The sequence below is a fragment of the Amaranthus tricolor genome, chromosome 4, assembly GCF_026212465.1.
Source record: "Amaranthus tricolor cultivar Red isolate AtriRed21 chromosome 4, ASM2621246v1, whole genome shotgun sequence".
Taxonomy (NCBI): Eukaryota; Viridiplantae; Streptophyta; class Magnoliopsida; order Caryophyllales; family Amaranthaceae; genus Amaranthus; species Amaranthus tricolor.
In genome coordinates this window covers 32,752,258-32,769,488 of record NC_080050.1, presented here as the reverse complement: position 1 = coordinate 32,769,488, position 17,231 = coordinate 32,752,258, and the positions used below count along the sequence as shown (strand labels likewise).

The 17,231-nt window shown below is 36.2% G+C and overlaps 1 protein-coding gene across 6 annotated transcripts; it reads left to right on the top strand.

Moving 5' to 3' along the window:
* The first annotated feature begins 2,552 nt into the window (after nt 1–2,552).
* Nucleotides 2,553–14,476, top strand: LOC130811082 (pentatricopeptide repeat-containing protein At3g06920). Of its 6 annotated transcripts, XM_057677246.1 has the most exons (5): nt 2,553–2,929; nt 5,383–5,409; nt 6,817–6,965; nt 11,168–11,234; nt 11,802–14,476. In XM_057677246.1, exons 4-5 carry the CDS (start codon nt 11,216–11,218, stop codon nt 14,474–14,476), a joined length of 2,694 nt encoding a protein of 897 aa, XP_057533229.1. In that variant the 5' UTR covers nt 2,553–2,929; nt 5,383–5,409; nt 6,817–6,965; nt 11,168–11,215. The 6 variants fall into 6 exon arrangements, with proteins under 6 accessions (XP_057533229.1, XP_057533230.1, XP_057533228.1 ...); XM_057677247.1 differs by lacking the exon at nt 5,383–5,409 and having other exon boundaries at nt 6,822–6,965; XM_057677245.1 differs by lacking the exon at nt 5,383–5,409.
* Nucleotides 14,477–17,231: the final 2,755 nt, after the last annotated feature.

The following is a 17,231-nucleotide window of genomic DNA, read 5'->3' as shown; positions in this document are numbered from 1 at the left end:
CTAAATGAAGCTGACTTTACGCAAGTTATGGTTTTAATAAGGATTGATGTGATACGTGGTAAATTAATTTGGAGAGTTATGGTATTTTAAACCTAAACAGTGAAGAAATGACAATGAGTATGCGAATAATCATAATTTGAGAAATGAATCGAGATAATGGATTATGTCTTAAACGATTATTATACACAATCATTATTATGCGATAAGGAGAGTTAAATAATATTCGCACTTGTGTTAAGAAGAGTTTTAATTTGATGTTACTAAATCGTTGGATCGTAATAAGCATTTGATGAAAAGAGTTTTGAAATTTTGACGTGTTTTAATACAAACGATTATGTTATAGTTGTTAGTTTTAAGTTTTGCATCTTAGGTCGAAGGACAATTGAATTCCACTTGTTTGCGAAGGAATAATTGTAATGCATAATTTCAAGTGTTGTGTTATTTTATTGGCTTGTGTCGTTGTACTTTTGTATAGTGTTAGGATTATTAATGTAGCAGTCATGTGGTTGCGATAACGGTCTTATAGTTAGAGGTAGTATTGTGATGGAAATGTTATGATGAAGATTGGATATTGTGAAATTAGTGTTGATATCAACTTTATCAAACTGTATGATACATGACTGATTTGCTATTGATATTGAAAATTGCGGTGATGTAGGTGTGTTCATCAGTTACTTTTCATCGTGCATATTTTTATGTATACATAAAATGTCATCTTTGTTGATCATTACTATTATTATTACCTTATTAGTACCATTAGCACCGTCGTTATATATGTACATCATACATTACTTTAGTCATGTATAAGTTCGTGATCTTAATTGATATACATTCTATACTTTCAACATATCTAGTCGCATAGTAAGTGAATAGCCAGAAAATGTTGGTAACCTTTGACATTACCCTTCATGAATCTAAATCATCCTCACATTGTCATAATTAGAATTTGATATTATGATGGACAATGGATGTTATTATGGAACAACTATGATATGTGTATTAGTATCGTGGCTGTGAATGTATGATTATTAACTACAGTCTCTTGCTAAAATATGGCATATATAATTGGATTATATACTTGAAACATGTATTATGTTATGAGTTATTAATTCGAGTTGTTAATCTATTAATCAAGTCATGATGTATGATCTAGAATGTTATAAAATAATTTGATCATATATGATTAGTGAAAAGAGCATTTCATGTTAAGTAAAAGGTTAGGATTATGTTAGGATAAGTAAAGTTAGTGGTGACTCGATTTGGGAGTTGATAACCAACCAGTTTTGTAAGATTCATGTATCCTTAGGTATAGGGTCTAATTGTAATACGAGTTAAGTGTCGAGCAACCTCGTGCACCTTACTTTTAGGACCTTGTTGTTTTGATATTTTACCGCCATCTATAGTTCAAATTATAATAGTTAAACCTTTTGTACATTTCAAGATTATCAAAAAGTACGACCTTAGGTGTTGTTTGAAGAAATACATTTGGTAACAGGACATTTGTGTTGTTACGAGCTCAAGTAATACACTTTTTAAAAGCCACATTTGCTAGATCTGTTACTTTTATTAACATTGAGGAGACTTGTCTTACTAAGAGAACACATTGAGACCTAGATACTAAGGTGTGTAGTACTGAGATCAAAGAAATTAAATAATTAAAGTTTCATGACCTAACCAAACTATCCTTGCATATGTTTCGAGGTTAGTGAGTTATGGGGCGTAACTAAGTTTTAAGGGGGGTAGAATGCGGTAAAATTTCGCGCATTTACACGCATTTTCTCCTGCATTTTCACGTATTTTTGTCTCTATGATAACAACCTATTACAAACTTACATGCTTTGGATTGATTGTTTGAACCTATCTATATGATATCTACATGCTTTGATTGATTGTGTGAATCAATTAGTGTGATATTTGCATGCTTTTGATTGACCGTGTTGAGTCAATTGTATGATTTTTACATGCTTTTGATTGATTGTGTTAAGTCAATTGTGTGACATTTACATGTTTTGATTGGGTGTTGAGTTAATTTAGATGATTATGAATGCTCGGAACGAAATATGTATGAATATTTGGATTGAGTGAGTATAATAGTGTCAATAAGAATCATTAAGACGCCTCCTTGAGTTATTAGAAATATAAATTTTCACAATTAGTACCTTGGTTGCGCTAGTTTCGGGGACGAAACTCTTTTTAAGGGGGTAGTCTGTAACACATCGAGATTTTAATAATGAAATTATTATTATTTTAATAGCTTTTAAAGATTTTTCAGTTATATTAAATTATTTCTGAATTAGTTTTAATAAATTTCTTGCATACATGAATTTAAATGTTAACTTATATATATTTATCAAAAATATAGTTACGATTTCTTAAATAAAGAGGTTCGAATCAAAATGATTATTTTATTAAAATGTGTGAGGCCGCGAAGGTGAGTCTCTTAGTTGGGTCTCGTAAGAAAATAAATCGAGATAAAAAAATAAATAAAATAAACCTAATAATAATAATAATTAAAAAAAAAAAAAGAAAAAGTATAGAAACCCGTGAAACCCTAAACGCACAAGACTAAGCCGTCTTCTCCCTCTTCCTCTTCTCCTTCTCTTCTCACTTTCCCATATTCCTTCCCTCACTCACTAGCAGCCACGGTGAGCCTCCCCACGAGCAGCCACTGCACCTCCAGCCACTCCGCTCCCCACATGCAGAACCGCCAGCAACAGCCGAGCTTCACACCGCCAACAGCAGCCACAGGCTGCGTTTGAATCCACGGCAGCAGCTAGCAGCAGCCGGCTGCTCTTCCCCCGTAACTCTTCGCGCCTTCACAGCCGCTCCAGCAGTCGGTTTCTGTCCTCCCTCCACCGTCAACAGAGCTCCTGCGCCACCACCACAACCTCCACTTACCCCTTTCACCCCTTTTGCTAGTCCTATCTTTGTAAGCCATCTTCTACTTCCCCAATTGATTGTTTCTTGTTCTAATTAAAATTACCATGTTTATGAGTTTGGGTTGAGTGTTTACTAACTTTTATTGAATCTTGTTATGGGTGAGAATTGGATTGATGATTTGAATGTACTTATGAATTGGGTTTTTGAAATGTGGATGAAAAGTGTTGAACTTTGTATTATTTTTCATTGAATTCTTTTGTGGGTAAGAGTTTGATTGATGAATTGAACATATTCATGATTTAAAGTTGAAGTGTGATTAGAAATTATGGGATGTGCGTTGATTGTATATTAGTTTGGTTTAATCTTATCATGAGTAATAGAAATAGTGTTATCCTTGAATATGAAATAATTAGGGTTTGGATTTAGAAATGAAATTACAAATGATGTACGTCTATCCTATATTTTGATGGTGTGATTGATTGAATAACCTTAAAAGTTGTTTGAAACTTAGTTGATTGATTTTATTGTGATAATTAGTAATGGTGGTGATTGTAGTGACTATGGAAGTGATCTTAGTTGTTAAATTTGGGATAAATAGCTGCTAGTTGTTATGGTTTGATTGTTGTGAATTACAAGTATTCTTATTAGGTTGTTATTGAAGTCATAATGCATAATCTTAGTAAGGCCATGAGAATGATGTCAACTTATTGTAAAAGGTTGTTAAGTTGCTTATAGTGATGCTCGATTGTAGTCTCTCTAATTTTGGAGGATGTAGCGAAGAATGTTGCGATCTGACCACTTTAAGAATTGTCCTCACGTCTAATAGAGTTATATGTAACGTTGTGAGACTTAAGTGTGAATCGTCATAACTCAAAGTTAGTTGATGTAATGAAGCAGTCGACATAATCCTTTTATTCTTTGCCGATGGAAAAACTTGTGTTATTGTTGAATTGATGATGATGCTTGGTGTTGAATGAGATGCGTACGAGCTAAAAATAATTGGAAACTTGTCGTGAATGGATGATAGTAGTTACTTGGATATTTAGTTTGGTATGTCAAGTAGTTAAGGGAACTTATTAGTTCTACTACTAACTTATATAGGAGCCCATTTCGTTAGAGGAAAGTAGAGCCTTAGTTGGGATGATTTTGTGACTTTTGATCGTGCAGTGACGCTTACAGGTTCGTACACGCAGTAACGAACTCTTGTACGCAATTTCTATTTAAGACATTTTTGTTCATTGTAATAATATGCACTGCATCAAAACTGAGATACTAGCGAGTACGCCTTATACGAAACGCCGTCGACTAGGAAATTTTTGCGCTTAGAATAGTTATAGAGAATAAAAGTGTTAGTAGGAGGCGGGGACCACCCCACTTATTTATTTAAGAATTAGATTATGCCTAATTGGAGTTAGAATGATTTCTTTATAGGTGAATTTCATATTTTATTGAGTGGCTCAGTGGGTTTTGGCGCGCTGCTATCCCAGGGCGCTCATTAATAGTTGAGAGTGGAAGTTATTCCCATCTGATAAGGTACTATATTATGATTAGCTGGCGTGACTTAACTGGATTATGTCCGGTTGTTTTATTAGTCCCCTAGGTGAGGTTCGACGGGACCACCGTAAGGGGGGTATGAGCATGCTTGAGTCATTGGGCGCCGGGAGGCCGATAACGCCCCTTGACCGAGGTGTTACCATGCGGGCCTTGCAAACCCCAATATGGTGGCCTCTTCACTGGTTTAGTACCCCAGTGTGTTAGGTTTTTCCCGAAGGTAGGACCCGAGAGGGTCAGCTGGAGGGGGCATGAGCTCATACTTTGCCAATGGGCGCCGGGAGGCCGATAACGCCCTTGGCCGTGTCACTATGCCAGGAAGTAGAGAAAAGATCCACTGATAGAAAACTATTCAGTGATAGAAAGTTTATTCATTGATCGAAAGTTATGTAATGATAGAAGGCTCATTCTTTGGTAGAAAGCTTACGCGTTGTAAAGCGTTTACTCTTTGATAGAATATTTACTCATTGATAGAACATCTACTTATTGATAGAATAGTTTGTGCTAGTGAGAAGTGTGCCTAAGTTAAGTTACCTCAAGGGTATTACGGACTATGATCAAACTTACCTTAAGATAGACAAGCTCTATAAGGTCATGTGTTAGGTATTCTGTTAATGCCTTGGTCGAGTTGAGCTATGCGTGTTTTGCAAGAGTTTATGTTTGAAAAGAGGAGCGTGAAGACCTGCATTCTACCCAAGAGCACATGGTTCGAGTTGGAAAGCACGTAATGAAATTAAGAAGTATAAGTGGCCGATAAACGGTTACTACATGTGCTGGTGTCTTATGAAATCGTCTTATGTTGTTTTATAATATAATGTTATCTAGTAGTTGGCCTTATTATATTTGATGCTAGTTACTGACGTGTACGTGTTTGTGTTTATGTTTGGTTGTTGGTGACTTTCTATGATTGTCCTGCTATGACACATTGGCCTTTGGTCTAATGTCGAGCAGCAGGAGGATCATAGACAAGCGTAGCAGGTACTGGAACTTCTTATGTATTGCATTGCATTTGGGAAAAGTGATGAGGGCGAAGCATAACCTGTGTCCTTACCGCTATCTTTCGATTTTGAATCTCTTGTTATCTTTTGTAAATTTTAATTGTATGTTTTGTTATGAGACCTTGTGTCTTCCCACGTGTATTTGTATTTCCGCTGCGTAGTCTATAACTATGTATGGTTTTAAGGAGTTAAGTCTTTTTTTTAAAAAACACAAACGTCGACACTGGAACCACGATCCATGCTTGGCATGTTGATTTGAGGAGCCGGCGACGAATCATTCCGCCGTGACATAGTTTTGATAGGCCGTTGGTGCCTTTACTTATTTTAGCTTCTAAATAACTTTTGTTTCTACATTAATTACCTTTACTAACCACAAAAAAAATGACCTCAACCATTAATTACCCCCAAGTTAATTGGGTTCCCACATTTAAGGGAGAAAAATATGAACAATGGGCTATGCAAATGAGGTCAATATTTATCTCTCAAGATTTATGAGAATTAGTACAACAAGGTTATGAGCAACCACCCAAAGATGACACTAAAGAGTCATCTTGGGATGAAACAAAAATAAAACAATATGAAGCTTGGCACAAGAGAAAGCCAAGAGTAGAACACCTCAAAGTGTTCGGATGCGTAGCTTATGCCCACATCCCGAAGGAGAATCGGGAAAAGCTCGATGAGAAGGGAGAAAAATGCATATTCATTGGATACAGTCACGAAACAAAAGGATATCGCCTTTATAAGCCTGAATCTAAACAATTAATCATCTCTAGAGACGTAATTTTCGACGAAGCAGCCGAATGGACATGGAAAGAAAAAGAAATTGAAGCTCGGGAAGGAGATACTCTCCTAAGAGATCAAAGTGAAGAAGACGGAGCAGACCAACCAACAAACCCATTATCTCCGGTCCAAGTACACCTGAAAGTACAAGATCATCCCCAAGCTCAAGAAGCCAAACATCACGTTCAACTCCTCAACATCAAGAAGCCCGAAGATCAACACGAGATCGGCAACCGCCATCATGGCTGCAAGATTACCATTGTGACCAAGCAATGATAGCTCTCTTCTCTAGTGAGCCACAAACATTTCAAGAAGCAGCACAAAAAGAAACATGGATTGAGGCTATGAACGAAGAAATCAAAATGATCGAGAAGAATCACACATGGAAACTTGTAGACAAACCACAAGACAAGGAAGTCATCGGACTCAAGTAGGTCTACAAGGTGAAACATAATGATGATGGGTCCATCAACAAGATGATTAATTGTTTAGATTCAGGCTTATAAAGGCGATATCCTTTAATTTTACCGATGACCTATTTTGCACTGATTAAATCCTTCTTGAATCCCTTGACATCCTTTACCAATTACCTTGCAAACTGGTATAGGACAGCCCAATTACTTGCGGCTCGTGCGTTGCTGCCTACTGCAATCAGTCTAGATTCCAGATTATCTTCAAGCAACTAATTTGTGAAATCCTGTTGCAATCCCTCCGCATTATTTCTTTAAGCAAATCCGCTTTTTGGGCATCTCTTAGGTCAGTTCTTTTACTAGTTTTGTGGAAATTAATAAAGTTTCTGCTCTTATTATCAGTTATTTCATTCGGATTTGTGTATTATATGTGTTCCTTGTTCAAATTTATCTAATTTATCATGAGTCTTTCTTTTATTCTATGTTTAAGTCTAGAAATTACTGAAATGAATGAAAACTATATGATAACCTGCAAGCTAATTCTCTTGCTGTGAAATTAGTTCTTCAATTTGGATGGGTTGATTGTAAAGTCTACATTTTTCTTAGATGGGTTGATAGTAATTGGTAATTTTTTTTAATAGCTTTTGAGAGTGTTAAGCCCCATGTTATTGTTGAGAAACCACTCTCGCAGTCAATGCTTATGGTTTTGCGCCAGTTTTGACCCATATAGTTATTGCGACAAAGCTCAAAAACCTTTTCAAATTCTCTGACAATAACATTCCATTACCGCTCCTCAATGCCACTAAGGGGCTCCTACCTGTTAAAATAACCTAGAAAAATCTAGGATTTTAATAAATATAAAAATATCTAAACTAAAGAATTAAATAATAAAAATATCTAAGATAATATAATGGAAGATCCTTAGAAAAAAGTAATTAAAAAATAAAAATATCTAAGATATTTTAGTAAACTTGTAACCAAACTCAACAGTATAAATACCCATTGATGTAATCAATTTTTTGGCAATGAAGAACAATCTCCATTCTACATATCTATTCATCTTCCTTTCCAAATAAATCCATTCACTATTTTACCATCCAAATTTTCCTACATTTGGTATCAAGAGCTAATTAAAACCAAGACCTCCAAACAACCTAAACACATTAACCAATATACTCCACAATAAAATAAACTTCTAACCACAAAAAAATGACCTCAACCATTAATTACCCCCAAGTTAATTGGGTTCCCACATTTAAGGGAGAAAAATATGAACAATGGGCTATGCAAATGAGGTCAATATTTATCTCTCAAGATTTATGGGAATTAGTACAACAAGGTTATGAGCAACCACCCAAAGATGACACTAAAGAGTCATCTTGGGATGAAACAAAAATAAAACAATATGAAGCTTGGCACAAGAGAAAGCCAAGAGTAGAACACCTCAAAGTGTTCGGATGTAGCTTATGCCCACATCCCGAAGGAGAATCGGGAAAAGCTCGATGAGAAGGGAGAAAAATGCATATTCATTGGATACAGTCACGAAACAAAAGGATATCGCCTTTATAAGCCTGAATTTAAACAATTAATCATCTCTAGAGACGTAATTTTCGACGAAGCAGCCGAATGGACATGGAAAGAAAAAGAAATTGAAGCACGGGAAGGAGATACTCTCCTAAGAGATCAAAGTGAAGAAGACGGAGCAGACCAACCAACAAACCCATTATCTCCGAGTCCAAGTACACCTGAAAGTACAAGATCATCCCCAAGCTCAAGAAGCCAAACATCACGTTCAACTCCTCAACATCAAGAAGCCCGAAGATCAACACGAGATCGGCAACCGCCATCATGGCTGCAAGATTACCATTGTGACCAAGCAATGATGGCTCTCTTCTCTAGTGAGCCACAAACATTTCAAGAAGCAGCACAAAAAGAAACATGGATTGAGGCTATGAACGAAGAAATCAAAATGATCGAGAAGAATCACACATGGAAACTTTTAGACAAACCACAAGACAAGGAAGTCATCGGACTCAAGTAGGTCTACAAGGTGAAACATAATGATGATGGCTCCATCAACAAGTACAAAGCAAGGCTCGTAGCAAAGGGATATGCGCAACAACCAGGAATCGACTTCAATGAAACATATGCACCAGTTGTCCGCATGGAGACAATCAGAACAGTCCTGGCATTAGCAGCACAACATCAGCTACCAGTCTTTCAGCTCGATGTCAAATCAGCATTTCTAAATGGAGAACTCGAAGAAGAAGTGTACGTTGAGCAACCGCAGGGATACGTCATCAAAGGCCAAGAAGACAAAGTATACCGCCTTCGAAAAGCTTTGTACGGACTCAAACAAGCACCCCGAGCGTGGAACGGCAACATCGACAATTATCTTCTCCAGCATGGTTTCATCAAGAGTCCGAGTGAACCTTCACTATACATCAAGACACAAGGTAACAACTTTCTCATTTTATGTCTGTACGTGGATGATCTAATCTATACAGGCACACACCCAACGATGATCGAAGAATTTAAAAAGGCTATGATGAAGGAGTACGAGATGACAGACCTTGGTACAATGAAATACTTCCTTGGCATACAAATCAAACAAAGCCCAGGAAGAATATTTCTATCACAAGAGAAATATGCAGAAGACCTTCTCAAGAAATTCAACATGAGTGAATGTAAACCGCTGGCTACACCAATGGCAATCAATGAGAAGTTATCAAAGTACGATGGCAAACCAAAAGTCGACGGAGCAATGTATCGAAGCTTGGTCGGCTCTCTTATCTATCTCACACATACAAGACCAGATATAGTCAACGCTGTCAGAATCGTATCCAGGTTCATGAGTGAACTGAGCAAGGATCATCTAACAGCAGCAAAGAGGATTCTCAGATACATTAAGGGAACAAAAAGCTATGGGATCATGTACGAAACTGAAAAAGATTTCAAGCTCACAGGATACACCGATAGCGACTGGGCTGGAAGCGTGGATGATAGAAAAAGTACAAGCGGGTACGTATTTCAGCTTGGAAACAAGATGGTCTAATGGTCATCAAAAAAACAGGCGACAGTAGCTTTATCATCAGCAGAAGCAGAGTACATTGCAGCAACAAGTGAGCACGTGAAGCAGTCTGGCTCAGAAGGATATTAATCAATCTACAACATAAGCAAGAGACATTTTCACAAAACCCATATCAACTGATAGATTTATCGAGTTCAGAAGACAACTTAGAGTTCAAGATTTTTCAGATTAGGGGGAGTGTTAAAATAACCTAGAAAAATCTAGGATTTTAATTAAATATAAAAATATCTAAACTAAAGAATTAAATAATAAAAATATCTAAGATAATATAATGGAAGATCCTTAGAAAAAAGTAATTAAAAAATAAAAATATCTGATATTTTAGTAAACTTGTAACCAAACTCAACACTATAAATACCCATTGATGTAATCAATTTTTTGGCAATGAAGAACAATCTCCATTCTACATATTCACTCATCTTCCTCTCCAAATAAATCCATTCACTATTTTACCATCCAAATTTTCCTACATTCTACCTATGTGGGTTTTAGGGTTTGAATGTATGCAATTATTACCCTGGAGGTTGTTTGTGATTGACCCTCGGTAGCAAACATCTCCTGCAACTCCACATGAATAAAGACCACATGATTTATAACGAGTCACTTTTAAAATAGTTCATTATAGTCCAAAATCAGAGTTATAAATATTTGGCCCATCGATATAAGTGGCATAACCTTTTCAAAGTTGTTGGCCACATATTTTGCACTATGATTTGAGGAGCTAGTCCTTGCAGGATTGCATTGTCAATTGATTTTGAGATGGAACATGCGTTGTGCTTGTAAGTGTTTTGAACTCTCTTTTAGCATTATAAGTTGGCAAGTTGCCTAGACCCATGTTTATTCATTTGATCAAATATGAGGGAGGTAAAACCATTTGGAAACTTTTGGGTTAGCTACCTTACACTTCCTAAAACTTACAAGTTACCAGTGTAAAGAAAGGATTAAGAGTTGGAAGATTAGGGCTCTATAAGAATTTTCTTCGAAAGGCCAACAAGTTTCTTAACAGGCGATAAGCTTTTGATGGAGAAACTATGAGTGAAGTAGAAAATTGATGCTTTGAGATGCGTAAAAATTGTTAAGCTTTTTAAATTTATTTTGCCTAAAATTGAATGCTTTTCAAGAAATTATTCGTTACAGTATTCTTACTAAATTCTATATTATAAGGACTTGAAAATAAAAACAATAACAAGAAAGAACTTAGAAGTAGTAGGAAAGTGAAGCTAGGAACAAATCAGCATCAAATATAGAGTGATTCACTATGACAAGTTAAATTGAGAAACTAATTATTTCTTAGTAAGCATAAAGCTTTTCTTTGGTGGTTGGCCTTTCACCTTTGTCTCTTTTCTTAAGTTTCTCTTTTTTCTCCTAGCATAGCCTCAGACTTTGTGCTTTGTGATCACACCCTCATTTGAATGTAAGTGCTATACTATGTTAATATGTAGATACATATGTTTCAGGTTGGAAGATATTAAGTGCTTCACCAACTCATACTTGTTAGAGCAACCATGTTATGTCGTATTTCAGGTAAATGTGAAACATTGTTTGTTTTTTGGTTCAAGCATAAATGTTCTTATTTATTCTGGTTTATGTTCTACCTATCTTATATCTTTATCTATCTATAATATAACGTGGTAGAACTTGATGTTACTTTGATGCCCCTTTTGCATATATTATATATCCTTAGAGTTTTTCTAATTTTTTTAGTGACCTTCTATTGAAGATCTTTATCAGTAGGCCTTTTAGGAAATTATGTGGATAAAGTTGCATCATCCCTACTTGGACCGAATAACACCTCTTGAATTTGTGATTCACTCAAAATGGCCCAGATTTAGCCCAACCATGTTTTTTTGTTTGCTAATCGAGGAACCATCATATGTCTTTTTTTGTCACCAAGTATTTTATACGTTCGTACATTATTGCCTTCTTTAACATTGTAAATATCTCTTTTTTGCTGGTTCTTTTTTTATCAAGTATTTCTTGACAGGGTGCATGGTTTAATTTGATGATTTTTGCAATATTTATAGAATGCAAGTTATTTCTGTCCTTTTGGTCTTGCTTTGATTCTATTAAGACCTGCTGCATTTTTCACAGGAATCACCTCTTTTTTGCATTACAAGCGTGGTCTATCCTACATGATTCAGTGTAAATGTTGGTCCTTGCATGGTGGTAGTCTTATGCAGGAGTGCAGCTATAATACATCTCCTAGTTGGGATGGTATAGGCAGCTCAAGAAATGTGCAGGTCTCTAACCAAGGTGTGGAAGATGTGTGTAAGATTTTAGAGAGTGGTGCTTGGGGTTCTGGCACTGAAACAGCTTTGTCTGAGGTATGCGAAAAGCCTCAGCAAGAGCTAATCATTGCAGTTTTGAAGAAGCTGAAGGATGTCAATACTGCCATAAAATATTTACGGTGGACCGAGAAGAGCACTAACCAAACTCATTGCCCAGAGGCATATAATAGTCTCCTCATGATCCTGGCTAGAAGTAAACAGTTTCATAAGCTGGAAGAGATTTTGGAGGAGATGAGTATTGCTGGTTTTGGCCCATCAAACAACACTTGTATTGAGTTTATTTTGTGCTGTGTAAAATCTCAAATGTTGGACGAGGCTTACCATTTTATACAAACAATGAGGAAGTTCAAGTTCCGACCTGCCTTTTCAGCTTATACAACTCTTATAGGCTCTCTTTCTGTGGTTGACAAGCCTTACCCTGTGCTTAATCTCTTTCAGCAAATGCAAGAGTTAGGTTATGAAGTTAATGTCCACTTATTTACTACTGTCATCCGTGTGTTTGCCCGGGAAGGGAGAATTGATGTTGTTCTTTCTTTGCTAGATGAGATGAGAAACAATGCTTTTGTGGCTGACATTGTTCTGTACAATGTATGCATTGATTGCTTTGGTAAGCTTGGAAAAGTGGATATGGCGTGGAAATTCTTTCACGAAATGAAAGCACAGGGTTTTATGCCTGATGATGTGACATATACTAGCATGATCGGGGTTTTATGTAAAGCTAATAGGCTAGATGAAGCAGAAGAGCTTTTTAATCAGATGGAAGATGGTAGGGAAATCCCATGTGCCTATGCATATAGCACTATGATTATGGGTTATGGTTCAGCTGGGATGTTTGAAAAAGCCTATATGCTTCTGGAGAGGCAAAAGGAAAAAGGGTCCATTCCAAATGTAATTGCATACAACTGTATTCTTACGTGCCTTGGTAAGAAAGGGAAGGTAGACGAGGCCTTAAAGTTATTTGATGATATGAAGAAAGATGCGGCACCCACACTTCCAACATATAACATTCTTATGGACATGCTATGCAGTGTAGGGAATGTTGAGGCTGCTTTTGCATTGCAAGATGCCATGAATGAAGCCGGATTTTTTCCTCATGTCACAACAGTCAACATCATGATTAATCGTCTATGTAAAGCCCATAAACTTGATGAAGCTCGTTCCATATTTGAAGGGCTTGATAACCAATCCTGCTCCCCGAATTCTGTAACATTTTGTACCTTAATAGAAGGTTTAGGTCGCAATGGTAAAGTGGATGATGCATACAGGTTGTATGAAAAGATGCTGGATTCCGGCCATGTTCCAAATGCTGTGGTATTTACATCCCTTATAAAGAATTTCTTCAATATTGGCAGGCCAGCAGATGGTCATAAGGTTTACAAGGAAATGCTTCGTAGTGGCTGTACCCCTGACCTGACTCTCCTCAATACCTACATGGACTGTGTTTTTAAAGCTGGTGAGATAGATAAAGGCAGAGCATTGTTTGAGGAAATTAAGTCTAGAGGGTTTGTCCCAGATGTCAGGAGTTATTCAGTATTAATAAATGGTCTTGTTAAGGCAGGTTTTGCTCGCGAAACTTATAAGTTATATTACTCGATGAAGGAACAAGACTATGCCTTGGATACTCGCGCATACAACATTGTCATCGATGGGTTTTGCAAGTCCGGTCATGTGAATAAGGCTTACCAGCTGCTGGAGGAAATGAAAGCAAAACGTGTTATGCCCACTGTAGTCACTTATGGTGCAGTAATTGATGGGCTTTCAAAGATTGACAGGCTTGATGAAGCATATATGCTCTTTGAAGAAGCTAAATCAGTTGGGGTCACTTTAAATGTGACTGTCTACAGTAGTCTTATTGATGGTTTCGGAAAAGCTGGTAGAATTGATGAAGCATATTTGATTATGGAAGAAATGATGCAAAGTGGCTTGACACCTAATACGTACACATGGAATTCTCTACTTAATGCATTGACCAAGGCGGAGGAGATCAATGAAGCTCTTGTCTGCTTCCAGTCAATGAAGGATTTAAAATGCACTCCAGATGTGTTTACTTATAGTATTCTCATTGAAGGTCTTTGTCGTGTTCGTAAGTTCAACAAGGCCTTTGTATTTCTTCAAGATATGAAGAAACAAGGACTAGAGCCAAATGCAGTGACCTACACTAGCATGATATGTGGGCTTGCAAAGGTTGGAAATGTAACGGAAGCATATGCACTTTTTAAGAAGTTTCAAGAAAAAGGCGGTAGGCTTGATTCTGTTTGTTATAATGCTGCAATTGAGGGTCTAAGCATTGCAAATAGAGCTTCAGATGCATACATGCTTTTTGAGGAAGCTCGGCAGAAAGGATTTGACATTCATTCAAAAACATGTGTTGTTCTTTTAGATGCATTGCATCGGGCTGAATGTCTTGAACAGGCAGGGTTCGTGGGTGCCATTCTTAAGGAAACAGCAAAGGCGAAGCACGCTTCAAAATCTTTTTGATTAAAAATTTAATGGATAACAATTTTTGAATGAGTGTTAACACTGTTTATAAAGCTTTGATACAGTATCAGTCTTCTATCTGACAAATAGACTCTCTCAGTGAGCTGTCTGTGTTCATCTGTACAGCTTTCCGCCTTCCGTGATTTTCAACATTACCTCTGTATCTGTGGACTTCTGCAAACATAGTTGCTTCTCTTAGGCCAGTTCTCTTTTTTCTTTTTCTCAGCCTAGAATTACAAGTTTAAAACAATATTTGTTGTTATAGTGTTGCTTTTCTTCATTTGCTTTCTATGTCTTGCAGCTAAAACTATGATGATCGATGCCAAATTTTGCTTGCTTTTGCGAGCTTTAAAAATGCTTGGCGATTCCAATTTCGTGGTGAGTATTCTGTGTCAGAACTCAGAAGTGCGGAAGTCCCTCTTGTGCCAGCTTTTCTTGTACCAGCCCCTTATATTATTCTAATATGCATTGTCAGGTAATTTTTTTTATTATTCTAGTGTTCTCTTAAGACTTATCACTAGTACCATGGTTATTATTTTTGGACGACCTCTTTTTGGAAACATAATAATTCTGTTCATTACCAATGATTGTTGTTAATCTGTTTGCTTTATACAATTTATGTAAGATAAGAATTATTAAAAACTTTTTTATGTTAATGAATTTTGGGGCGTTTTTTTTAAGAATGTGGACTTCTTTTATTTACGCATTTCCTCAATATGAGGTACCTCCATCAAAGTGAGCTAGTGTTGCTTGTGCTTGTTGAATGCATGTTACAGCAATATTAGGTACTACCATCAAGGAAACGGGGAAATTTGATGATTTATGCTCTGAAATTTCCTTAGCTTTCATCCTTTTGATTGTTCACTTGTTCTACTTAGAAAATTTGCTCCTTCTGGGTTCCTTTTATGATATCTAACAGAGCTCCATATGGTTCTTGGATTCTTGAAAAACTATAAAAAGTTGTGATTTCTTCGTTTAGGACCAGTCAGTGGTGCTCTATTTTTATGGACATCTTTGATAGTTTTTTAGCATGTATTCTTAGGATAGCTTCCTGCACCATATGCATTTGGCACAGAAGGTTTAGTGTCACTTCAAAATCAAGGTAACAGTGGAAAACTTATAAAAAGATGACAGATGTTTCCCTGAATCCATGATCAATATGTATGTTGATCTGTTAAATTGAATGATAGCTGAATTTGATCAATGTGATGCGCTGGTGTTTATTTTCTATTCAACCAGCGTTTTTCCTTTTACAGGGAGTGCCACAGTTATTTCAGCCCCTGAACATAAGATTTCTAAACAACCATCATGCATTGCACAAGGCTTAGCTTTCCTTTACAACAGAAGTTCGGGACTGTGTGAAGCGGCGAGGTGAGCATTTGAGTTATATTGTTGTTTGTGTAGCTTTAAGAAGAAATTGACGAGATGTAAATGCATATATAACGTCATTACGTTGAACTTGAACACGTTTTTCAGAATGCATAGTCTTGTCTGATCATTTCTAAATGATTATACTCTATCGACGTTTTGCTGTTAGACATAGCATTTTGGTAATGCATGTGAAGGTGAAAAGGCAGTTTTTGTTCTTGCTGTCACAACATGTTGAACCTGTCTTGTTGTGCCTTAGTAGTCCTTTATGATGAGACCGGAGTACAATCTAAAAGCATATAAAATAGAGCACAAGATGTTTGTCATTGTTAAATTACTTTCCTTTCCTTTATTTTTGCAAGAATGTATCTGAATTCTTAAGTTTATGTGGAGATGTATGCTATCTTGGTTACGTCGGTTGCTAATAAAAACCTGAAGTTCTTGAGGATTGTAAATGTTAGCAAGATAATAGTTTTATTAGTCACTTATCTTCAATTATTTTCATGGTCAACAGTGGCTACTCTAACATTCCGAGAACCATGCAGATGGTAACTGTTCTTGGAGGATGTAGATTGACTCCACAAACCGACCCTAATATATGGCTTGTCTACACATGGTGGATGTAGATTGACTCCAGAAACCAACCTTAAAGATAAAATATCACCCGGGTATGCTGCATTCTTGAAGAATAGATGCAAGCCTGTGCCTGGTGACCTACGATCAATAGTATCAATGGATAAAATAACACCAAGAGTTTTTGATGAAAAGTATTTTACAATGGTAACCCAAAATAGAGTGTTATTCCAATCAGATTGACATTACTTTTTATCAAGATTTTGCTAACTCAATGTCTAAGATGATTAATTTTGTTAATCCTAAGTATTTGTCCGAAGGATTTCTCTCGTATTTCCCAAATTTAAAAAAGGGCTACAACACTATTTTTTTAAAAGTAGGAGTTTAAGTTGTGTTTAGTGGTGCATGTATATATTTTTTCATAACATTATAACTTATAACATTCCATATTAAAAGTAACGCTCTACATTTTATCAACAAAAATATATTTAAATAGCTATTTTTTTAGCAATATATAATAAATTGCATTGCTGATAATTAGACAACTACAATTGCACAACTATGTTTTATGCACATAACCACCTTGCGTCTAACAAACTTTAAGAATTTAGTACATCATTTTTTATTTTCAAACATTTTTATTTTTTTTAATATGTCATTGCCCCACCACCTTCTTGAATTCATATCTATACATTTTCTATTTTCTTTTATCGATACAATTTTAAAATGGATATTTTTCAAAATAAAAAAAAAAAAAAAAAAAAAGGGCAAAAGTGCCGTGTAGGCTGTAGCGTAACCATAATAGCGAAGAAAA